Source organism: Simochromis diagramma, unplaced genomic scaffold, assembly GCF_900408965.1.
Source record: "Simochromis diagramma unplaced genomic scaffold, fSimDia1.1 OVJJ01000361.1, whole genome shotgun sequence".
Classification (NCBI taxonomy): Eukaryota; Metazoa; Chordata; class Actinopteri; order Cichliformes; family Cichlidae; genus Simochromis; species Simochromis diagramma.
This window is the reverse complement of record NW_024386860.1, coordinates 18,876,071-18,901,070: the sequence shown is the minus strand read 5'-3', so window position 1 is coordinate 18,901,070 and position 25,000 is coordinate 18,876,071. Positions and strand designations below refer to the sequence as shown.

At 53.0% G+C, this 25,000-nt stretch overlaps 1 protein-coding gene across 4 annotated transcripts; it reads left to right on the top strand.

The window, feature by feature from the left end:
* LOC120732989 (DENN domain-containing protein 4B-like) lies at positions 1-24,998 on the top strand. Of its 4 annotated transcripts, none has more exons than XM_040030942.1 (29): positions 1-128; positions 9,619-9,972; positions 10,684-10,939; positions 11,037-11,106; positions 11,387-11,556; positions 11,759-12,000; positions 12,166-12,232; positions 13,070-13,128; positions 13,215-13,359; positions 13,613-13,788; positions 14,088-14,188; positions 14,274-14,489; positions 14,601-14,746; positions 14,825-14,958; positions 15,255-15,369; positions 17,766-17,972; positions 18,186-18,314; positions 18,525-18,669; positions 18,786-18,941; positions 19,028-19,256; positions 19,340-19,640; positions 19,857-19,961; positions 20,044-20,219; positions 20,379-20,535; positions 20,615-20,854; positions 21,182-21,278; positions 21,364-21,529; positions 21,655-21,713; positions 22,537-24,998. In XM_040030942.1, exons 2-29 carry the CDS (start codon positions 9,638-9,640, stop codon positions 22,680-22,682), a joined length of 4,545 nt encoding a protein of 1,514 aa, XP_039886876.1. In that variant the 5' UTR covers positions 1-128; positions 9,619-9,637; the 3' UTR covers positions 22,683-24,998. The 4 variants fall into 4 exon arrangements, with proteins under 4 accessions (XP_039886876.1, XP_039886878.1, XP_039886877.1 ...); XM_040030944.1 differs by lacking the exon at positions 1-128 and adding an exon at positions 4,573-6,183; XM_040030943.1 differs by lacking the exon at positions 1-128 and having other exon boundaries at positions 8,755-9,972.
* The last annotated feature ends 2 nt before the right edge of the window (positions 24,999-25,000 follow it).

The following is a 25,000-nucleotide window of genomic DNA, read 5'->3' as shown; positions in this document are numbered from 1 at the left end:
CGCCGATTGGCTGCTTGCCTGCTGCGGCTCGTCGGAGCAGACGGACAAACATGGACGTCACATGTGAGAGAATGACCTGATCATGGACCGTAGAGCCCGCCGCGGGAACAACCAGCACCGACACACAGGTACCGGGGACCGGAGGGGCCGGGGAGAACGGGCCGTGTTTCACGCGCGACTCGGAGCGACCGCCGCGCTAGCTGCGGGTGGGACTAGCTTAACGGAACCGCGTTTAATGTCAACATCTACAGCTGCCCGGTGTGCGAACCGGGAGGAACGGAACCGTGCTCCAGCGGGCCTCGGTGGGCTCGCCGTGATCCCGCTGTTCGCGAAAGCGGGTCGCGTTGCGGTAAACGCGCAGAACGAGACTCAAAAACGAGCGCACCCAGGCGGGCATTCTCCGTCCGATAATGGAACCCGCGTCCTGCTGGGGCCGCTCGGCGCTCCGGCGGCGACCAGCGTCGGTCCGCGGGCTCAGAGAAGGCCTAACCCGGAGCTATGTGGTGGTTTCACCGTGGTTCGGTTTTCGGACGTTCTTCAGTCTCGAACCTGTTTATTGAAGCGTGGAAATTACGCGTGCAGAGCCCTGTCCGATAATGGAACCCCGCTGGGGATGTTGTGGAGGAGGTTTTGGATGTCCCGCAGCTGATGTCCCCCCCAGCACCAGCACCTGTCTGCACACCTGTCTGTCTCCTTGTTGCACCTACGAGTCATGTTCAGCGGGGGACAAATTAAAGGAAAAGCCTGCATGAAGGAAGCTGCTGCTGCTTTCTCTTCTGCATCACTCCTCCAGCTCTGAGCTCCACCATCATCCTCAAACTCCTGAAGGTAGACAGGGCCCTCTAACCTGCAGCCACAAAGCCTGAGCTCAGGTGAAATCCACGGAGGCTCCTTCCTCCTCCTCAGTCAGAGCCAAGCTCACCTTCCCGTTCTTTTTCCTTTAATTTGTCCCTGTCTGTGTGTTGTAGGTTTGCTCTCATGGAGAACGAAATCATCAGATTATTAAGGTAAAAACGGACAAATCAGAAATCGGCACGGTGAGCTCGATCATCTGATCATCTGGTTGCCGGTTCGAGCCCCGACTCGGGCAGTCTCGGTCGTTGTGTCCTTGGGCAACACGCTTCACCTACCGCCTACTGGTGGTGGCCAGAGGGGCCGATGGCGCGATGTGGCAGCCTCGCCTCTGTCAGCCTGCCCCAGAGCAGCTGTGGCTACACCTATAGCTGCCTCCACCAGTGTGTGAATGTGTGAGTGAATGAACAGTGGGATTGTACAGCTCTATATAAATGCAATCCATTATTATTTATTATTATTATTAAAACTGATCAATACCGATCGATCAGTTTGCTGCTGATACAAACAGCAATCAATAGATTCATATTTTCATTGTACGGCAGGTCAGCGATTAACAAAGGAGGAAAAGTGAACACGAGCAGCAACAATCGAGGAAATAAAAAATAAATATATTTAAAATTCAATAAAATATAAAAAAACTCAAAATAACTCGAACTGAAAATGAAATGTTAATAATTCTGATGTGAAACCAGCTTCATGCAAGTCACATGACTTCCTTCCTGAGGCCTGGCTTGGATGTGATTGGTCCGTGTGACTAGAACAGGTAAACACAGCAAAGTTGCGGCGGCGAGGAAACCTGAGACGCCTGCAGGACGTGTCGCTTCTTGTAAAGAATTTGTAGCTGCAGAGCGAAGCCGCGGTCATGTGACGGATCACAAAGAACAGGAGCGTGTCAGACGCTGATAACATACCTGCTGCACACCTGAAGGCTGAAAACCGCCCAGACTGTATGATGTCATCAGAGGGCGTGGCCTTGTAGCAGTTATTTAAATAAGGCTCCTGATTGGACGTCTGTGGTTTTTTGCTGACACGCTCCTGTCTCGTGTTAGAAATGAGACCTGCTGCTCAGACCTTTGATACGTGAAGGTGACCTTTAACCTTTACTCTGAGCTGAAACGGAGCTGGTTACATATGAGCAGGTTATTACCATTGCAACCATAAAGGGGGCGTGGTCACATTCATCTTCATAATCTGACCTTCGGTGTACCACCTGGATGACCTTTGACCTGACTAACTGTAAATAGTGATGGACTGAATTTGTGGGGCAGCAGGTAGTTGGTGGGTCGACTCTGAGACCCGGTCAGGAGCTGGTTTAGTTTTAGTGGTTTGTGGATGAGGACTGGTTAGTGCTGGTTTTAGCACTGGGTGGTTTTAGGGGTGCAGAATGTGGTGGAATGGGAGCGTTACGAGCCGACTGGAGCATAAACTGGAACGCCGCGTCTGCAGACTTGCGGCTCAGCATTCTTCCTGTGATGCGTTCACTGCCTCCGCGCTGAACTGGGACGCGTGAGCGACTCTGTTTCCAGGAGATTACGCAACGACTCAGCCTCCAACATTTGGACGGTTTCATGTCCCGAACGTTGCTGCGGGGCGTGAGCTGACAGTTATGTAACGGGACTGGTCGGGCTGACCTCTGACCTCTGTGTCCTCCTGTGATGGAAGTGTTTTTGAACGCTCGCCACACGTCCGCGTTTTTAAAAAGGCCTCGGAGGTTTCCTGAAGCTGAAGTCTGCAGGGACTATTTTCAGCAGTGGATTGATCCACAGTCAGTGCAAGATGACTTCCTGTGTGACTGAAGTGGACTCAGAAGGGGGAAGCTGAACTTTGACCTCTGACCCGTTAGCTGTGCGTGTTGTCATGGATTCAGCGGTCTGAGCGTGCTCTGCCATGTTGGCCGACGTCCAGAGTTTTTTCCTTTTTCCTTTAGAATAACACGAGTGAACTTGAGATCGATTTAGTGTGGCCTTTTAGAGCAGAGTCAGAGAAATGACCTCTGACCTCCTCGACCTCGGTGGGTGTCAGCCATGTTGGAACAACAACATGCAGAAGACACAGCGTGCGTGTTGTTGAGGAAAACGCCTGATTGGTCTGATTCTTGTGTCGCTCTACAAGGCGCAGTTCCTGCCCAACGCGCACGCTGCACGCTCCCGTGGATTAGCTTGCTGCCCCATATGTGGAGTAGACGGGATCGAACCAGCGACCTACAGCATCACCAAACAGAGGTCAAAGGTCATTTTTAGTGTGTTGAACCATGCAGGAGTCGCTCAGTCAGGACGATCACACCGCACACTCGGTGTTTGCCTGCAGCTGTCGTGTTTTGAATCTGTGATTTTATTTTGAAAGGGTAGCATATTTGTTTTGGGTTGGTATAACTTCCTGTTTTAGGGCAGACAGGAAGTCTGACTGCTGGCTCGGAGGAAGCGCAGGTTTGCTGCTTGGTGACGGTCAGCTGTTAGTTTCGTGCTCTTCAGTTTTTATTCTAGCGGCTCACCTGTGCACAGGTGCGTCAGCCGCTCTGTGTTTGTCCTTCAGTTTATTGCTGAGCCTCCAAACCTTCAACACTAAAACACACACACACACACACACACACACACACACACACACACACACACACAGATCCTGTTTCAGGATGTCCTCTGTAATCCATTCCTGTCTCCTGCTGCTCTCTCGTGTCCTCCATGTTTATCCTCCGGTTCAGGTGCTCACCTGGACTCACCTGGACTCACCTGACATATATGACACTAACAATAATAACAATAACAACATGATCTGATGACTGTTTGTAAGCAGCAGACACTGTGATGAATAGCGTTTTATTTCCTGTGCTGTCATTGGTGTTTCCTGATGTCATCACTGTTATCCGTGATGACATCATCGTCCTATATGGGACCAGGAGCTGTGGTCGGAGGTGTGAATGAAGCAGACGCCGAAGCTTCGTCCTGCTGCCTGTTTGTGTGTCTCGGTTGTTCTTCTTCGTCACGGTTGCTGCATCATCATCATGTGACTTAATTTTGGAAGCTGGCAGTGTGTCCTCGGAGCTCCGGCGCTCTGTGGACAGACTAAATTTAGCCTCGTGTATCTGGATCTCCTTCCGTGCTGTCTGTGTGAGGAATATTCCGGATGCCGGTCAGAGTTTAAGGAGCAGCCGGAGCGTCGCTGACCGTCCCGGGCCTTTGTCACGATGCTTTAAATAGCTCGGCTTGCTGGGGGATTCTAAGCTCCGAGGGCCGAGGACGGGTTGGGATACGAGAGCAGCGCTTCAGTCACACGGACTGAAGGCGACTCAGAGTAACAGAGTTCTGGGAAATTTCAGCTCCCTGCTGTCATCAGATCGAAGAATTCATTTAATTATGGACTGAATAACTTTGCTGCTGTGGATTCTGAGCTCAGGTGAGCACAGACGCGTCTCACCTGTAACTGGATGACATCACATGTACATGTCACAGGTGACACACGCACCTGTCCAGGCAGACTCCGCCTCCTTCCTGTGCTTGGAGCTGGACTGATGAGCACCTTCAGTGAGAGTTCACCTGTTCCCCTTTAACACACGTGAACGTGGTGAGCGACACTGCACGGTTTCGTGAGGAGGCTCGGTGACAAACTCGTCGAGTCTCCGGCGGCTGCGCGACGGCGGCTGCGCGACGGCGGCTGCGCTGTGGGGCTCTGAAGGAGGTGAGAGCTGCTGAGCTCAGGCGGTCGTAATGAAGAGTTTTAGTGTTTGTTTTAAAGTGACCACAGAAGAAGAAGGCCGGTGCAGTTGGAGTGACAGGCACTCGGTGACATCACGATGATGATGATGATGCCGGCCGGCTTCACTGAGGTTGTTCTTCAGAAAGCTGCACATCCCTGAAGCTCCAGAAGTGTGGAGCAGGATCAGAAGTGCGTCCTTCACTGTGTCCCCGTGAAACCACCTGATGACCCGATGACCTCACCTGTGCCTCAGCGAATCTCACGCACACATCAGAGGTTCTGGGTGGTTCTGAGGGCGGTCCCAGTAAGCTGCTCAGGCAGAGCGTGTGCTCGCTAACCTCTGATGCACGCTCTGTGGTTTTGTTCTGGTCCCTCAGCGAACTGCGCGCCGCTGAGTAATCACCTGACGTTTTTCGAGGGTGCAGAAAGCATCCAAGTAAAACTTGAGTGGGCGTGGTTCAGGTGCACATCAGCCCAGCTGATCACCGACGGTCAGGGTTAAAGGTCGGGGTTTTATCCGGGTTAAATGTGTTTACGGTGTGGAGGTGAACTACTGAGCATGCTCGTACGGTTCCCTCGGTCTGCTCTCTGCGCCGTTCGGTATGACTAACAATAGGCAACGGGCGCCGCGGCCTCGGAGCGGTGGACGGGGGGAAGTTTAATGGTCTGACAGGAAATAAAAAATAAAATGTCAGACTGGGACTGGACGCTTCCTGATTGGACACAGGGTCACATGCTCGTCCTAACAGACCAATAACAATAGTGTTCTCGTCACCGACGCTCACGCAAACACACGACTCTTCCTGGGCTCACGCCCTTTTCCTGAGATCTGATTGGTCAGCAGGCGATGGTTTCTTACCTGTCGATCTCTAATCTCGAACGGTGAGGTGTGCGGCATTGGTTACCATGGTGATGTACCTGGTAAGAAGTGAAGCACCTTCGTAACACCCAGAGCCTGATGGGAAAATGTGAGCGAGTGACCGCAGCTGCAGGCAGTCATGTGACAGTGATGTCACTGAGGCTGCTGATGCCAGTGAGTGACTGCAGCGTGACGCCCCGGGAGACACAGAGGCGCTGTGATTCAACAAACCCCGCCCCCAGCGGCTAGTACCAGTTAACACACACACACAGACACACACACACACACACACACACAACCCCGTTCAGCTATCTTAGTGAGGACCTTCATTGACATAATGGTTTCCCTAGCTGTGAACCCTAACCATGAATGAACGCCTGAACCTGAACCTGATTATCACCCTGACACTAAAACCACATTTTGAGCCTCAAAAATGTCTTCAAACTTGTGAGGACCAGGGTACAGACACACACACACAGACACACACACACACAGACACAGACACACACACACACACACACACAGACACACACACACACAGACACACACAGACACACCCACTTCCTGTTTGCTGTCACCTCTACTTCGGGGGAAACAGCACTGCTTTCACACCTTCCTGCCTCGGCGCTCGCGCTCACACTGGAAATGAAAGCTCTATTTTTCTCCCTCGCTGCACCGCTCACTTCCTGTGGCAGCCGCTCGCTCTAACGCACTGCAGCGAGCGAGGCGTGTGACTGACAGCTCGTCAGCCTGGACGCACGGACCGATCCACGATCGCAGTAAGAGCCCGTTTGTGTTTGTTCGTGTGTTAGGCTTCGTCGCGCTCGTGGTCAGTAAAACCTCGCCGTCTTCTTAGCTCGGCACCTCGGCACGGTCCCGCCGGAGCTGCCAGATTGGTTGGCTCGATGCGTCGCTCAGCAGGAAGTGAAGCGTGGAGTCTGTGGAAGTTAGAGACCCGAGCAGAGCTCAGACACTCCTCTCACACACTCACGCTCACACACATGCAGTGAGGGTAACCTCTGGGTTCGAACAGAACAGCACACCTGAGCCTCACCTGGGCAGAGTCAGGCATCGACAGCTCAGGCGTTTGGCCCCAACAACACACCTGACATGTGGCTCACATCACCTGAGTCAGGTGTGACAGGTGATCAGCTGATGTTTGGTTTGCACAGGTGCAGATGTCTGTGCGGCGCAGGACGATGCTGGGATAGGAGCAGATGGAGGCAGGTGATTGGCTGTACCTGTAGGTCAGGTGTGACCTCCTGCTCGTGGTTCCACGTTTGTAGTACATAGTTTCATGTATTTTGGTGACCTCGTTACACACCTGTGTTACTTTCCCTCACGCCATATCATCGCAGCGCTGACCTCTAACCAGCGTCAGGGAGCGTGAGAAAACCAGGCGCTTCTTCAGGTGTGCGAGACAAACCGCCGCTCGCAGCGGAGGAGAGGTTCCGGTTTCAGCTGCGATCGGGATTATTATTAACCGTTTCACTTCCTCTTAGGTGCTTCACTTCCTGCTGCGCTCGAACAGTTTGTTGAAACTGTTTAAAGGGTCAGAGGTCAGACTGCTGCAGAGGGAGGCCCGACACCGACAGCCCCACCGTGTTTGTGCCGTTTGGTGCGTTTTAATGACAACAGGCTAGGCGAGCCCAGAGAGGCGGAGCTCTGGTTTGATGACAGGAGTTTGCTCCACCCTTTTGTCCAAACTGCTGGAGACAAAAAGCTCAAATGTAAAAAGCAGACCTCAGGAGTGACTTAAACCAGCGGGTGATGTCTGTGTTCTGGAGGTCAGAGGTCAGAGTGTGTGGTTGCCCCTCACGCTTGGCAACGGCGAGGTTTTAAAGGTTTGAGTGTTTGATGCTGGTCTGTGAGGAAATCTGCTGCGTCTCTGGGATTTCCAGTGTGTGTGTGTCTGTGTGTGTGTGTGTGTGCGTTTCCACTGTTGCATATTAAAAAGGGAACTGACTGATGAAAGCAGCTGTTTCAGCTGAAATGTCTGTGATAACTCAGCAAACACAGGCTGGTGCGTTTGATTTCAAGACCAGGGCGCACCGTCTGATGTCACATTTATTTAACCAGGTCGGACCCCTCAGGTGTGTGCAGACAGCAGGCGACACGAGCAGATTCTACCTGTGAATCAGCTGCTGCTCGAGCTCCGCACCCGAGCCCGTGTTCACCTGGTGCAGACTGGGTCAGTGTTGGTTTGGACTTTCAGCCCATGTGTGTTCCTGTGTCACGGAGCTGAGTGGGTTTGTTTCATGTTTGATGTTAAACTCGTGTTTCAGGCTCACCGCGTGGGCCGGGCCTGGTCTTGGTCTGAAGGTGTCAGGTAACGGTGTTCGGGGGTTTTCCTTTCCTACTAAACGGTTATTTTGTCACTGGGGGAAGTTGTGTCGTATCTGCACAGGATGAAGTATTTTAGTGTTTACCACAGCAGCTGACTGTGACTCACTACAGCTCAGTTTCTCCTTTTCTTATTCTGGTTTTAGATCAGCTCAGGTCCAGCTGAGGCTTTTCTGACTCTTACACAGAACCTGGTGACAAATACGAATGAGAAGCTTTGCAGCATCTCAGGTTATGTTGAAGGGTTTTAACTGGGATTGTGCTCATGGAGGCTGGTTTGGTTTTACTCTGGGTTGGGATGGGCTCGATTGGGGTCTGATTCATCTTGGACCTTGGTTTTGGACCAGTTTCAGGCCAGTTTAAACTGGTCTGGCGAGCTCCTGTAGGCGGGTCCGTCTCTGAGGCTGGGATGGAAACTCCTCGGTGGGCGGTGTCGTGTGTGGATGTGCAAACTGCTGAGGGGGTGGAGGTGTGTTTGTGCTCGGTGACGACGGACAGCAGGTTTGTGTTAAAGAGATAACGCCGTGTTTTATCACCTCGCTGTGTGACGTCATTGATGAACAGGAAGCAGGTCGCCTGTCCGCTTCCTGTTTGCCAGCTGACCTCTGACCCTCCGATTGCTGCACTTCCTCTTCAACTGGTCCCTCTCACTTTCACCTTGCGATGACAGCGACGAGCGCGGCGCCGCCCTGCACGACTGAATATCTCCTCCTCACAGAACAGGAAGGAAAGCAGCTGTTTGGACGCGTCTGCTGACATCAGCTGTAAAAGTTTAAATCGCGTCTGAGCTGAGGAAGCGGCCGTGTCATCAATAAACCATGAAGAAGAGTCGCTCTGATATTCTCAGGTGAAACGGAGATGCTGAGCGTTTATGCTGAGGTGGAGCGCGACTGAAAAACGCTCGTTTTAAACTTAAAGCTGTGATCGGAGTTTGTCCGAACGCCGTCGCTCACGCTGGAGTTTCCCGGGTTTCCCGAACGCAGCGCTCAGCTGGTCTGTAATTCATGTTTGATGTTAATATCAAATGATTGTTTACCTGCGCACGGCGGTCATGTGATCATGTGCCTTTTAAATCCATACTAACCAAACTCGGCACACGGCTCTGCCCGCTGATGGAGATGTCTTCAGGTTGCCTAGCAACCAGCTAATCACAGCGCTGTTACGTGAACATTAGTGACATCAGCAGAATCAGTAAAAAGTTTTTATTTCACGTTTTCCTGTCATTTGTTTGTTTTTTCTTTTTTGCAGATTAATTTTCTGATTATTGTTTATTTGGATTTGATGGTCTGTTCACTTCCGGTCTGTTCACTTCCTGTACGTTCACTTCCTGTCTGATCTGAATGAGCAGTGATGTGTTGAGTTTTTAAATCGGGTTCTTTGCTGTGACGTCACGTGATGGCGTGAAAACATCAGTGAGAGGCTCCACAGCCAATCAGAGGAGAGTTTACAGTTAGAGAAGACTGATTTGAAGCAAACACACACACACACACACACACTCTTCAGTTTAATCGCACGTCGTAGCAGAATCAGCGTCGGTGTTTACCGTCACGCTCCGTCAGGGCGGATCCACACAGCAGCCTCTCTGCTGCTCTCTGATTGGTTGATTCGGGGCTGCGAGTCATCGTCCCGACCTCCAGTGTGTGTCAGACTAAAGGTCCAGTAATAATCTCATTTAACTAACTTGAAAAAGTAATCTATTACCCTGGAGCGTATCAGAGTTGGTGTAAATACCGGCGTTGGGCCACGCCTGCTGGTGATGTCACGTTTGCAGTAATGTATTTGGTGTGACTGACTGTATTTTCTGCTGCTGTTCATCTGCAAGCTGCTTTGCAGCCCGCCTGCTGTGGTGACCTGTGCTCTCTGTCCTGCAGTGGAGGATCGACAGGAGGCATGACCGAGGAGAAATGTCCCCAGCTGGTGGACTACTTTGTAGTGGCTGGCCTGGACCCCGCGGGGCCGTGGAGGCCCCTGGACGAGGATGGGAAGGCCGCCGCCTCCTCGACGACGTCCTCGTCTTCGTCCTCGACGGGCCGGGCGGCAGAGCCCGTGACGGACCTGGTGGTGATCGCCCGGGGGCTCGGGGAGGACGTTCCCGAGGGCTTCACCTGCATCGAGAAGACGCTGGGCGGACACTCGGCCGAGCTGAGCGCCGGCCTCATCAACAACCCGCACCTGTACCTGTGTTACCGCCGAGGGCGGGACAAGCCGCCCATCCTGGACCTGGGGTGAGACGCACACACGTTTGTGGTTATGAGCCGACTGATTTTGTCGATTCAGAGTTGAAGCTGAATGAAAAAACGTTTTCTTCATTTTTGTGAGAATTTAACGTTAAAAACATTCGACGTGTTTTATTTTGCATCAGCTGTATATCAATAAGAAATCCTCGTTATTCTTTACAGTGTGAAGATTTCCCTAAACACGAGGCTTTTTTCATCCAGCGCTCGTTTCGTGGTATCTGTCAGTAACAGCTGGAGCGTGCGAGGCTCTGATGCAGCTGCAGGGTTTCTGGCTCGTGCGGTGCTTATTAAAGCCGAGGTTATGTCATCCACAGGATTATGTAACGCAGTGGGCAGGCCGTCGTGCTCGCCTCGTTAGTTTACACTCAGTGTTGGGAAATAACGAGCTTAGTCCTTTCAGATTAGGTGTTTCATGGAGTGAAGCAGCAGGTGGAGCTGCAGGTTTGGACAGACCTCCAACCTCAGAGGGAACCCAGCCTTGTCCGCCTCCTGTTAGCAGGATAGGTGACAGTGGGGAGGAAGAACTGTGTTTAAACAGGAAGGACAGTCGTCTGAGGGCCTGGTTGGGGGTGAGGGAGGGAGAGGGTGAGAAAAGGTGTGAGCAGCGTTCCTCCCTGCGGCGGTTCAGGCTGTGGTTAGCGATCATCGCACTGCTGGTGCGACCGATGGAGGCGCTCTGATGCACTGCCCTGTCTGCAGGGTTCTGTACGAGGGGAAGGAGCAGCTGAAGCAGGGCTGGTACGTTATTGAAACCACGCCGTACAGCCGCTCGGCGAGCCTGAGCGCGGGCGGCGCCCCCACGGCTCATCGGGTCTTCCTGACGTACCGCCGGGCTCCGGACTCGCAGGGCCTCCACACGCTGGGCGTCACCGACATCGCCCTGCTGCTGCCCAGCAAGGGCGAGGTGGCGCCGCACACCTTCTGCAGAGTCGACAAGAACCTGAACACGGGCATGGTGAGTGCGGGGAGGCGGGGGTGTTTCAGGGGTTTGAGCCCCCTGTGAGTGCTGCGTCACTGACCCTGTCGCTGTGCTGCTGTTTGTGTGTCTGCAGTGGGGCCCAGCACTGCACGTGTGCTACAAGAGAGCCGTGGCTACAGCCAATGCCCTGGTGTTCGAGGCCGGTGAGTACCCGCGTGACCCCGTGTGTTTTCAGCCTCCTGCAGGAGGCGAGAGTTAGAAACGCTGCAGAGACACGGGGAGGTTTCCCCAGTCTGTGCAGCACAGCTCCCAGCTGCTCACATGGGTGATGGTTTTCATCATATGGAGCTCCCAGTACGCTCCCAGTGGAAAACCAGAACTGAGGGTCGCAATAAATCCAACAGGAAAAGTCAGGATCTGTGCTGGAGTAATCAGAGTATCGCAGGATCTGTGCTGGAGTAATCAGAGTATCGCTGCCTGCAGATCTGATCAGCCGCTACCCGGAGGAGGACCTGGACTCGTTTCCTCTGCCCGAGTCGGTGCCGGTCTTCTGCCTGCCGATGGGCGTCACCGTGGAGAGCTGGCCTCAGAACACCAAGTACCAGCTGCCCGTCTTCTCCACCTTCGTCCTCACCTCCGCCTCCGGGGACAAGGTGGGTTAACTGGAACCACAGATGATCAGCGGGTGGAGGTGATCCGTTGTGTTGTTTACTGTGCAGTTACAACTTTGATGCTTTAAACCATTGTTACACAGAGCAGCGAGGTCGTCTTTCAGTCCGACCTCTGAACCATAAACTGGCTCCTAACTCGAGCATGAACCGCTGTTACGTCTCCATCTTTGCTTCGTCCCTGCAGGTTTACGGCGCCGCCATCCAGTTTTACGAGTCGTTCTGCAGAGAGCTGCTGTCGGAGCGACAGAGCATCCGCCTCGGTCTGCTGAGCGTCGTCGACCGGCGGCCCATCACCAACCGCAGCCTGCAGGTGAAGAAGAGCATCTGCGTCCTCTCTCACTGGCCCTTCTTCACCGTCTTCCAGAAGTTCCTCACCTTCGTCTACAGATACTCCATCTCCGGGCCCCACGTGCTGCCGATCGAGAAGTCCGTGAACCGTCTTCTCTCTCGGTCAGAGGCCTTCACACCGGCCTCTGACCGATAAACGCTTGCCAGCTGATTAAAAACACGTTATCACGTATGATCTGTGCACAGAAGCGATGTGTCCTGATGTCCGTTTCCTGTTTTGTTTTTTTTGTTCCCCTCCTGCAGACACATCTCCAGCTTCATGCACAACGTCCCGTTTCCTTCCCCGCAGCGTCCTCGAATCCTCGTTCAGGTAAGACCCAACGAACCGACCGTGCAAATGTTTCGCCTTCTGAAAGTTCACAGCGCAGTCATGTTGTTCCACACTGATACAACAAACCTGACGCAGGTTTGTGTGAGCTGGAGCAGGAAGTGTTTGTCCTCCAGGTCATTGCATTTGCATTAGATTTCTTCCTGCAGAGCGCCTCGACGCTGCACGGTGGACAAATGTGTTGTTTGTGTGACTGCTTCCTGTGGCAGCTCTTCCTCCCCACAGTTGCCAAGTTTTCCCTCTGATGGACGGTGTCAATAAAACTGAGATCAAACGTGACTGACGTTGTGTAATTATCCTCACTTTGTAGATCGGATCGTGTTTTTCTGATGAAACGCGTAGATGGACGAAAACGCTGTGACTTTATTCTTTGCTCCCTCCTGACAGGACGTAGGAGGCGATCTGTTTGCAGAACAAACCGGGTAACGGCGCCCACTCAGAGCCTCTCCATGAATCACTCTCATCCTGAAATCATGATTTTTAACAAGAAACAAACCTGGGTGATGATCAGTGAGGGCTTCACGTGTGATTTTACTTGATTTGGATTAATCACGTCACAGTCGCTCGTTTATTCCTGGACTTTACCAGTGCGGCTTTGCATGAGTCACAGTTCAGAATAATCCTTCTTTGTCTGGTACTCGGTTCAAAGATCCTTTTAGTTCTTGAGAAGATGGGGTGTGTGGGGGTGTGTGTGTGTGTGGGTGTGTGTGGGGTGTGTGTGTGTGTGTGTGTGTGTGTGTGTGTGTGTGTGTGGGTGTGTGTGTGTGTGTGTGTGTGGGTGTGTGTGTGTGTACTGATGCCAGCTGTGTGTGTTCGCAGCTCTCGCCGTACGACAACCTGCTGCTCTGCCAGCCCGTCTCCTCGCCGCTCCCGCTCAGGTGAGTGCCAGCTTTATCCAGACGAACCAAAGTACCTTTACCGTCACGCCTGTGTTTGACCTTTGACCCCTGTGTGTTTACGATAGCGGCGCGAGCTTCCTGAAGCTGCTGCAGAACCTCGGCCCAGAAAACGCCTGCACGCTGCTGCTCGCCGTCCTCACCGAACACAAGCTGCTGCTGCACTCGCTCCGACCTGACGTCCTCACCTCCGTCAGCGAGGCCCTCGTCTCCGTAAGACGCGCACACGCCCTCATTCCAAATGACAAAAGTCCCAATGCTTCATCTTTATTCTCGTGGGCCAATTAAAATGAGGGCCCCCGCTGGCCCCTGAGCCACGGATTGAAAACACTGAATCCAAAGCAAATCTAGAGTTTGTTCCGGGCGGGAGGATAAATCTTTCCTTGTGATCCCGTCAGCAGGTTCATGGTTTGCAGACAGGCCTGAATCTGTCCTGGAAGTTTGTAACTCCGGTTTCTGTGTCCAGATGACGTTCCCGCTCCGCTGGCTCTGTCCCTACATCCCTCTGTGCCCGCTGCAGATGGCAGACGTGTTGCTGGCACCGATGCCCTTCATCGTGGGCGTCCACTCCAGCTACTTCGACCTGCACGACCCCCCCACCGATGTGGTGTGTGTTGACCTGGACGCCAACACCATCTTCCAGTGAGTCTGACGCCACCTGTGCACCGAGCCCAGGATAGATGGTTAAAAAACTCCCTTTATTCGTATCTTCAGCAGTCTTCTTCCTGCATCTGCTCTGATAATCTTTGATTATCCACAGGAACCAAACAGTTTGTGTATCCGGCTGTAAACATGTTTATTTCTGCTGAATAGTTTTAACACGGGAGTCTATGGGGCTGCCTCTCTGCTGCCTCTGCTGGACGTCAGAGGAACTGCAGCATTTGATGTTTCAGCATTATCTTCATTGGAGAAAACTTTCCTCCTCCTTTTCCTCGTTTCAGGTCAGATGACAAGAAGCCACTGTCATGGCGTTCGTTACCCAGGAAACACGGCAAGATGCTGTTCAACGTCCTCACCAACCTCCACAAGACGCTGGAGAAAAGTGAGCGACTGCAACGGCTGAACACATGAACCAGTGTGTAAACAGGGTTGCGTCATTTAGTGACTCTCACTTCTTGTGGCTGCAGTTTGCACTCCCGGCCAGGAGGAGGCGACGCTGGAGTTCCTGCTGACCGACTACGACCAAATCTACAGGCGTCAGAAGCAGCTGGAGCTGGAGATCCAGGAGGCCTTCCTGCGCTTCATGAGCTGCCTGCTGCGAGGCTACAGAGCCTTCCTGCTGCCCATCACGCAGGCGCCGTCCGACACCACCACCGACTGCAGCTCCCTGTTCAACCTGCAGGGTGCGCCCTTCGTAACGTTGGCGGCTTTTGTGTGCAGAGCTGTGAATCGGGGCGTGTGATGCACACGCTGCCCTGTGAGTGAAGCTGCGCCTCTTCCTCTTTGTGCCGCAGGTTTCCTGAAGTCTCGGGATCGAACGCAGCAGAAGTTTTACACCCAGCTGACCAAGACGCAGATGTTCACCCAGTTCATCGAGGAGTGCTCGTTCGTCAGCGACCGCCACGCCTGCCTCGAGTTCTTCGACGAGTGCGTGCAGAAGGTCAGAGCGGCGATGCTTTCTCGCGTTGCTCGGCTAGCGCCCAGCTAAGGTTTTGATTGGTGTTCTCTTGCTAAGCAGGTGGACGTGGAGAAGCCGGAGGAGGTGAGGCTGATCGATCTGGACGAGACGCACAGCGGCGAGCACACCGTCTTCATCATGCCTCCCGAGGAACCGCAGGAACCTGATGGGTCTGAGTGCCCCGCCCTCTACAGGTACAGCTCCGCCCTCAGGGGCCGTGGAAATGGGTGGGGTGGCTTGTTTGCTGTGGAGGTGGGAGGATGGTCAGGATGTTAACCCAGGTGACCCGTTTCCTTCTGTATGTTAGCCAATGAGCTTCCATCCTTCTGCCATCACGGAGCGTCTCGATGTGAACAGACGGTTTCAACACTTTTCATTAAACACGTTCTTATTTGCTGCGTGCAAACAGACTGAATGGCGTCCTCTCGGGGAGGAGGAGCCACGTCAGCCGTACCACCTGCTCACACTTGTTTCCCTCTCACCTGTCCAGTTATGAGACCTTCCCCACCCTCAAACTAGAGCTCTTCGACCAGCCCCAGGACCAACTCCGCGTCCCAGCCAAGGGCAGCGCCCCCAGTAGCCCCGCCCCCCGCCGCACCAAACAGGTAAGACAAAGATGCTGAGCAGAAATGATCTGGTCCCGTGTTGTGTTCATTCGTGTGTACAGAGCACGCTCCGACGGGAGCAGCGATGCGTTCAGGGGAGCGCCGCGCGTGGAGGTTTCCTCCCATCCTCTGAGCTGAAGCTAGCTGTGACCCAGTTTCCCTCAGAGTGGAAGCGAGAGGAGGAGCTTTAACAGGCGTCCATTCATCATTGTAATTTAATGAACTGGTATCAATATTTCAGCACTCATTAAACATGCAGAGGCCACAGACGGCGTGACTGAGAGCGGCACAGACGGTGTTTTCTGATCTGAGCAGGAGGAGAGCATGCTGGGAGGATTTAGTCATGTACACATCGCAGCAGTGCTGTTAAAGCTCCTCCTGCAGGAGAGCTGCAGTTTCATCAGTGGGAGTGAATCTCATTTCTACTGCTCGCTGAAAACCGTCACAGCCTGCAGTTCCTCCCATGTCCACTTGAGGCTCCACGCCTAGCCTCAGCCCGCTCTCTGCTGTCGTCGAGCTAACTCACTGGACGCTCTGCAAACACAGACGACAGGCATCCTGATTAAACTAATAGTCATAATATCAGAGCTGTGATTGGTTCCTGTGAGCGATGCTCCTGGAAGTGCTGACACTCTGTGCGCAAAGAGCTGAATAAGAGCAGCGTGCTGCTGCGACGCCGGTCAGCTGTTAGACCGCTAACATTCAATAATGCGTCCGATCCTCAGCTGGACTCTGAGTGCTGTGAGTTTAAAGTCTGAGATTATGACTCAGGTCAAACTGTCACAGGTTTGTAGGCTGGCGTCGGTGCTGGGAGCAGAGGAAGGGATCCTGATTCTGCTGGTCGGAGACCAGTGCAGGCTTCCACTCTGTAAACCCTGCAACAGGCTCGGGACCATGTGGAGCTCCACAGGGTTCTGTCTCGGGACCCCGTCCTGTTTTCTTTGCACGTGCTCTCTGCAGGTCGATCACCAACATTTACAGCTGTATTTAGCAGGGGTGCAACGATACACAAAATTCACGGTTCGATATTTTTTCGATACAAAAGATGTTCATGCCTTTTTAATTTGTCATTTATTAAAATTATAAATATATATTTTAACTCAAAAGTACAGTTTTTAAATTTAATGTTGCTGAAACAACAAAGTAATAAAAAAATAAATATCTGATCGAGGAATCCCTCATCTTTGGAACAGAGAGTTTATTACAGAGAAATGGCTCTTTCAAAATAAAAGCTATACTATCCGCTTCTTCTGGGCTATATTCTCAGCAGCATATTAAACATATCAGGTCCCCATAAGGAGAATCCTGTGCTAACGGCTGTCTAAATGACTCGGGTAAAGTTTGTAGCATGCGTGCTTGTTGTTTTTGTCTGCTTCCACTTGTCTTTGCACTAGGATGATGTCGGCGTAAATGTGCAGTCATACTCGTTGTGTTCCCACTAGTGCTGTCAGCGTTAATCTGAAATGACGTTAACGCCACAACACGGCAAATCTCCGTTAACGAGCTGCCGCGGATCGCCCCGTGCGTGGGGCTGGACGGCCAACACGTTAACGAGCAAACCGTGATAACGCACTAGCTCCCACCCATGTAATTGAGCATTGCGTGGCACATCCAACATACTGTTTTACTTTAGTCCATGACTCGCTTACCTTCAGGGTCATACGTCACATGAAAACCAAAATAATTCCAAACGCCAGATCTGAATGAGAGTGGGGGAGGTCCATGTTGCAACGAGCTTAGCTTCTGTCTCGCTAGCTTGCCCTGCGCTCAGTGAATCTGCGTTCGACTACTCCGCCTAGGCTGCACTGTCGAGCGCAGATCCACTGAGCGCTCCACACAGACAGCATAGTCAGAAGGAAAGTTGATAAAATAAATTACAAATGTTGTATTGTTCGATACATATGCGTACCGAACCGAAAGCACTGTATCGAACGGTTCAATATCGATACGAGTATCGTTGCACCCCTAATATTTAGCTTCCAGTCCTAGAAGTGGCTGTTAGACGGCTTGGTGCGTGTTGGGTGTAGAAACTTGGACCTTCCTCAGTTTTTTACAGTGAAACGATCCAAACTGGAGGAGACTCTGCGCTGTTCACTGAGAGGTTGAAGATGAGCTTCAGAGCCTTTCATTAAAACACAAGTTAAAAACTTTGCAATAATCTTGACAGCCCAGAATAATCTCAGGGCTAAATGTGTAAGCATGACTTTGTTTAGGCTGTAATGCAGCGTGCAGCCAGTGCTCAGTTTATTCTCTAACGCGTGACTCGGACGTGATGCTGTGATATTCACATTTCTGTGTTTAAATCTAAAACGCTGATTTTAAAGTCATGATTCAGACGCTGAACACCTGCTCTGACCTCCTCCTCCTCCTCCTCCTCCTCCTCCTCCTCTCTCCAGGAGATCAAGTTGGCTCAGAAACGGGCCCAGAAGTACTCGGCAGTGCCGGACATGTGGTCCAAGTGCCTGCTGGGTCACTGCTACGGCCTCTGGTTCATCTACCTGCCCACCTTCGTCCGTGCGGAGACCGCCAAGGTCCGCGCCCTGCACACAGCCTACGACGTCCTCAAACACATGGAGAACCGCAAGGTGGTGCTGCCGGATGAGGTGAGGCTCGGACGGGGTCAAAGGTCGCTGCCGTGACATGTTTATTTGACTTGTTGACCTGAGACGTTTAGAAAAATCCGCCCGAGTGTCAGCTGTGACAAACTCGCAGATCGTTGGAGCCCCGAGTGCTGACACGGAGGACTCGAATATGATGATATGAGCACCAGGTTATACTGAGTGTGTGTGTGTGTGTGTGTGTGTGCGCGCGTGCAGGTGTGTTACCGGATCCTGATGCAGCTGTGTGGTCAGTTTGGGCAGCCAGTCCTCGCCGTCAGAGTCCTGCTGGAGATGAAGAAGGCGGGAATCACACCGAACACCATCACCTACGGATACTACAACAAGGTCACACAACACAGAGACACACCCACAGACACACACCCACAGACACACACACACAGACACACACGCACAGACACACACACACACACATGCACAGACACACAGTGACGTGGCGAGGACGGTGCGCGTCACCTGCGTCACCTGTTCAGGTGTTTTCCTGATGTTACGGCGTGAACTCTGAACGTCCTCGCTGACGCCGTTCTCTCTCCTCAGGCGGTGCTGGAGAGCAAGTGGCCGTCGACCAATCAGGGCGGGCGTCTCCGCTGGGCCAAGCTGAGGAACGTCCTGCTGGCTGTGGCCCAGTTCAGACAGCCAATCAAACGGCGGCAGAAGAGCGGCTCCGTGGGTTCGCGTGGAGGTCAGACATCTTTAAGTTTATGATTTTAATTTTCAGACGGCGGGGAGCGTTGATGGATGACCCCCACCATTACGCAGGAAGTAGCCCTGACCTTTCATTTATACGTTTGGTTACAGAAACGGCGGCGGAGTTTGACCGAAGGCCCCGCCCCCACTCCTCTCTGATTCGTCAGTCCAGTTGGAGCGGTCTGAGTGAAAGCTCGAGTCACGAGTCTCTGACTGGCCCGCTGGTGAAGAGCAACAGTCTGAGCAGCATGAAGATGGCGAGCGACAGTAAGAGGCGGCCTGCTCAGCTTCGCCGCGTCCTCCTCTTCCTCTGTGACATCATCGTCTCACTAATTCTCCTTTCTGCCCCACAGAGGTCAAACCGGGTAAGAAGTCCGTCCTCCGTGAGGCGGGGGCCAATGGCTGCGCAGACGCCGTCTCCCGTAAACCCCCGCTGGGACGGCGGGACACGTCCACGCCGCCTCCAGCGCCCTCCGGTGGAGCTCTGGTTCAGCGGAGTCAGGTCTGCCTCTCCAGCTTCTACAAAGAGTGCGTGGAGTCGGCCGACTCGGAGCTGGACTTGCCCGCTGAGGCAGACAGACGGTCAGTTTCACCTTCACCTGTCTGACATCGATTCTGGCCTCTGATTGGACGTTTCTTCACCCGTGTGCGTGTTTGATCCTCAGACCTGCCGACGTGCAGGGCTCGTCCGGCAGGAACAAAGCTGTAGATGAGAACTACAACAACGTCTCCTCCCCGAGCCGAGGAGGACTGGCGGGCAAACTGCAGCAACTCCTCACGCCGACCAAACACCGAGTGTCCGTGCGACGAGCCGCCAGCGTGGGCGACCGGCGCCCGGGAGGAGGGGGAGGAGCGGGAGGAGGAGTGATTGGACGAAGAGTGTCGGACCAGAGGCCGTCGAGGAAAGGTCAAGTGGCCGAAACTCTCCTGAAAGCAAAGGAGAAGCTGGTCAACGCCACGTCAGAGGTAACGGCGGCGTCTTCGCGTTTGCTCGTGTCAGATCGTTGCTCGGAGGTGTGTGATGTGAGCCTGCAGCTGTTTGCTGCTGTTGATGGAAGTCTGTGTCGGGTGTTGGTTCGTGAGCATCGTCTGCACACATTCCAGTATTAAAGTGTTCCTTGTTTTTGCTCCTCGCAGGTGTTAACAGAGTCTCTGTCGCTAATCTACTTCCTGTCTTCTCAGAGCTCGCTGTCTGTAGGAAGCGACCTCGACTTGATGGATGTGCCGAGTCCTGCGTATCCTCTACGCCGGTCCTGGGACGCCAATCAGGAGGGGGTGGGAATAGAGGTAAATGGAGCGTTTTTAGGAACGCTGCAGCAACTGGACTGGTCCCGTCGGTTAACCTGAGCCCCTCCCCCCGTGTGTCCAGGTGTTGATGTCCAGCTGCTCGCTTTGTCGTAGCTGCAACTCGCTGGTTTACGACGAGGAGATCATGGCGGGCTGGACATCGGACGACTCCAACCTGAACTCCTCCTGCCCGTTCTGCGGCTCCTCCTTTGTTCCCTTCCTGAACGCCGAGATCTGTGACCTTGGACCCGTCAGCAGGTACAGCTGGTTTAGCACGTTGCTGTGGCCTAAGGTAACCAGAGGTGTTCCTGCAGGACGGACGTTATCTGCTGGTGGTCAAACTCCAGAAGCATAGATCGTTTATGCCGCATTGACAGGTGCTTCTTTTCCGGAGCTGACTTTTCTTTGCCTTGTCAGTGCGGACCGCTGCAACTGGAACCTGGAGGACGAGGTGGAGAGTGCCGTGAGGCCCCCCAGTGGTCACGAGGCGTCCCTGCGACCCCAGTGTAACGGGCTGAGCGAGGACTCCAGCTCCGAGACCAGCAGCTACTCCGAGACCAGCAGGACCACCACGGTAATGCTCCGCAAAGCCGTTTCTCTCACACATCATCCTCACCGGACGTCTCACTCACAGACTCCACCCCCTCCATCAGGGTTCGTCAGTGGGCGGAGTTCCCCAGGTGACCGTGGCCTACCTGAGCCCTCTGGTTCTGAGGAAGGAGCTGGAGAGTCTGCTGGAGAACGAAGGCGAGGCGGTCCTGGCCCAGCCTCAGTTCCTGGACAACCACTCCATCATCTTCTGGAACCTGGTGTGGTACTTCCAGCGCCTCGGCCTGCCCAACAACCTGCTGCAGCTGGTCCGAGCCTCACCGCTGGTCAGCCAGTTCACACAGGTAACACAGTTAGGTGAAGTTACGGCAGCCAGGTGGGCGTGTCCAAGAGGAGAGAAAAACAAAAAGGGCAAAATGAGGTCGACTGTGGTGAATGTGGGGTCGGCTCGGTGCTGTGCCGGCTGGGGTTCGATGTTGAATTTGAAGCCTGCACTTTGGCATCACGTCCACCAGCAGCGTGGCTTTTTTGTCTGCATCGACAGACTGTACAGGACACCTGCTAATCAGTGACATCCCAATAAAACCTGAGCTCACGCCGCGGTGACCTCACAGCAGCCATGTTATCGGTTAGATGACGCCTGGCTGACTCTCGTCGTTTGTGTTTCCCAGTCGGAGAACTCGGCAGTGAGAGTGAGACTCCTGTGGGACACCCTGACCCCCGACACAGACCAGTGGCCCCCCCTCTACGTCCTCTGGAGGATCCACAGTGAGATGAACACACGTTTATTGTTGAGTTGTTGACTTTTTAACATTTAAGCATTTAAGCCGCCATCCTTCTTTCCTTCCAACAGGTGGCGTCCTGATGAGAAGCTACAGCTGGCGGAGGCACAACCACCCGTTCACCCTGTCCTTCCTGGAGGAGGTGCTGCGGTGGGTGGGCATGAATGAGGTGCACAAGGCCGTCACGCTCTTCCTGGACACGCTGGCCAAACAGCCGGGAACCCCCAGGATCCAGAGGTGAGCCGGCAGGCGCAGAAGTTTGTGAAACGGAGACGGGCGGCAGCGAGACGACCTGAAAAACGTTCAGCTGAGGTTTTACTTTGATGCGGTGAGATGTGAATTTTGTGTTTTCTGTCTGGCAGGAGTCTGTACAGAGAGTTCCTCTTCCTCACGCTGGCAGCCATGGGCAAAGATCACGTCGGTAAGAACACGCCACAGGCTAGCAGCTAGCATTATTATTATTAGTATGTTCTGCATTCGTGTTTGTGGGCGTTTCCTGTGAAGCTGATGTCTGTGAATAAATTACAGACATGGACCAAAGGAAGAAATGTTTAGATTTTGGAGGTCAAAGGTCGAGGCTGCCCGCCTGTCCATCCACCCAATCCACTCATCCATCCACCAATACATGCATCCATCCACCCACCCATCACTAAATTGATGGTGCTAACTGTTGGAGTCCACCATTTAATCTCCTAACACGTCATCAGGAGGTGGAGCCTGGTTTCAGATGATCGCCACACAATCGATTTAATTTTATTCATACAGCGCCAAATCACAACAACAGTCGCCTCAAGGCGCTTTATATTGTACAGTAGATCGTACAATAATAGATAGAAAAACCAACAAGAGTACAACAACCTCAGTTTGATCTGAGTTAAGAAGCAGAAAGTTAGCGGCCATCCGGGTCTTTATGTCTTTAAGACACTCAGGGAGTAAGAGCCAAACCGTGAGGCCCTGCAGGGCTCGAAGATCGCTCAGGTCCATCCTCCTGTCGTGTCACTCTGCAGTATGACTGCAGAGCTCCTCACGGCACCGTCAGCAGACGTGCTCATGCTGCTGCGTGGAGACTGCTCCCAGCAGAACAGAGTAACTGGTCAAACAGTGTTAAATCAGAGGAAGCACACGACGGCTGTTCCTTTACATGGGTGTGGTCTGTAGTTCAGTCACAGACTCGCATATTTTAACCTTCGACATCTTTGAGGTCAGCTGTTCGATGGTAACTCCTCCTCCTCTCTCTCTTACAGCGGCGTTCGATAAGAAGTACAAGGCGGCGTACTCTCGGCTCAGCGGTACTCTGGGTCGGGAGGAGCTGCGGAAGAAGCGAGCACAGCCTCCCAGCCCGAAGGCCATCGACTGCAGACGCAGCTTCCACCCGCCTCTCGAATGCTGAAACGGGTCCTGGTGACGTCCCCCGCGCTCGTTCATCCCTGCGAAGGGAAAACGGCGAGCCTTCGGATCCCCGCTGCCTTCACCTGCTCGTGTTCTTCACCTCTCTGCTGCCTCCAGCTGGAGGTCGGAGTGCCGCACTCCTTCCTGTCCTGTCCTTTTGCCTCGTCGGTGTGAATCCAGACGCTCTACGGCTCCATCAACGATCCTGAAAGTAGATCCGGCAGCAGGAGACAAAAGGAACGCACTTCTCTCAGCAGCATTCTGAGCCGTGATTGGTGCAGCGTCGAAGGCGAGGGCTGGTTAGAAGCTCGGGCCGGGCTGCCTGATTTAAAGATGCACTGCATGGTCACGGGCGAGCCTCACAGTTTGTTTTTAAAGCGTGGTCGAGAAGGACTTTCAGACGTTTTTTTTATTAGTGTTTTTGAACGACTCGTTGTGCTGGGAGTCTTCCAGAAGATGGTCGGCCCGTCACAATGAAGCTGCAGTTTGAGTCTTTCCATGTGACCACAGAGGCCAAGGTTAGGACACAGGAAATGGCAAAAAACCCGAACCTCTCAGATCCTCCAGTCACCGCTGGATTCCCTCTGTAGCTTTGTGGTGCTGGTGCACATCAGCGAAGCACGACTGAAGCAGGTGACCTGACACGAGCTTCCACGGAGGCGGAGTGAAAGTCTCGGAGAGCGAGTTAGCAAGCTAAGTACAACAGCGGTCACCTGTAAAACCCGACCGGCGACAAAGATCACCGATCATAACGAGTAGAATAACCTCCCACACACACGGCTGTAATCCTCTCATCCACCGCCCGCTGCCTGACCTCCACGATGAAGCTCGAACTATTTCCTGTTAGAATCCAGATGGCAGTACAGGAAGTTCCCTTCTGTTTGGACCTGGAGACTCACCTGGAGGCCCGACGCACTCATTCGGGAAGTGCTGTGTGATGTGAAATCTGTATTATAACAAAGTGTAGATATTTATGGCTCTAATAAAGCAGAGGGTGTAATAAACAGGTTGTTTCAGCGGCAGAATGCAGAGCAGAGCTTTTTGATGGAGCTCAGCGACTCAGCGTTAAGGCTGAAGAGGAAAGAGGACGGATTTAATGCACGCTGTCATGTGTTGATGCTCGAAAGCTTCGCTGGTTTCAGCTCAGAGCGTCTGGTTTGGGACGAGCGAGGTCAGAGGAAATAAACGATCCAATTTACAGACAAGTTCCCCTCGAAGGCGTCGCCTTCTCCTTCCTGTCCGCCCTGCGAGCACCAGCAGCTACCCTAGACAGTTCAGGCCTGACCGAGGAATCCGCAGGTCCAGATGATTTGAATCCTGAATCACTGCGTCACGTCTCTGAGGGTCTTCAAGTTGTACCAGGAGCATTTAGCCTGCATGGGGTCTTTTATTTTGAAATGTGGCTTGTTTCTGACTTCCTGTTCTCTGCTCTGAGTAGCTTGGTGTGGTTTCTGTCAAAAATAGCACCCCTGCTTATTTTGAGCAGCAGGAGTCAGGAGTGCCGCATCACTGTGCCCACGGCATTCTGGGTAACACACCTGACCTGATCTGAGAGCTCATTGGTTGTTCAGATAAGCAGTGGGTGGAGCCTCTGCAGATCTTTTGTTAGTTTTTTTTAAATATTAAAAAACAAAAAACTTCATATTTCCTTTTGAGGCCACGATCGCTGCACGGCTGATGTTTTTGTTGGGTCGTGTGTGATTGTCCTGAACCAGATGCCCGTTCACGTCTGGTCTGTCAGCTGACCCACAAAGCTAACAGTTTGCTCTAGGGCGTCTCAGCAGCAGCAGGAATCAAACCGGCGACTTCTCACTGATATTTCCAGCTTCATATTTTTAGTGTCATGGAGCAGCTTTGCATGATTCACAGTTCAAAATAATCCTCCTGTGTCAGGGCTCAGCCCCTCAGTCACCCTCTGCTTTGGCTACTGTCTCTTAAGCTGCCAGCTTTCCTCTGATTGGACAGCTTGCAGAAGCATGCGGGGGGCAGATGGCCGAATAAATGTGAGTTTTTGGTTTACAGGGGGGGGCACTGTAACGTGTTATGAGACTAAAGCACGCTCACGCTGACGATTGCGTCATCAGTGAAATAGTTCCTGCTGCAGCCGAGCGCCCCGGAGCCAGGCGTGAACTTCAAGCTGTGGTTAAACTCGTTTGAGTCCGTAACCAGCCAGCTGACCGCCTGTGGTTAGAGCCGGCTCAGGCGGGCGTATTTAAACTGATATTGTGTTTGCTGTTGTAATTTATAAATGCTCGTGATTTCAGTTGTAAATGTTTTTTAAGAAAACAAATAAAAGTGAGCAGAGTTTGCAAATACATT

Coding starts and splice junctions, on each gene's coding strand:
- LOC120732989 (XM_040030942.1), top strand. CDS start 9,638: ATGACCGAGGAGAAATGTCCCCAGCTGGTGGACTACTTTGTAGTGGCT. Junction 11,107..11,386: donor TGCCCTGGTGTTCGAGGCCG/GTGAGTACCCGC, acceptor CGCTGCCTGCAG/ATCTGATCAGCCGCTACCCG. Junction 19,962..20,043: donor AGGAGGGGGTGGGAATAGAG/GTAAATGGAGCG, acceptor CCGTGTGTCCAG/GTGTTGATGTCCAGCTGCTC.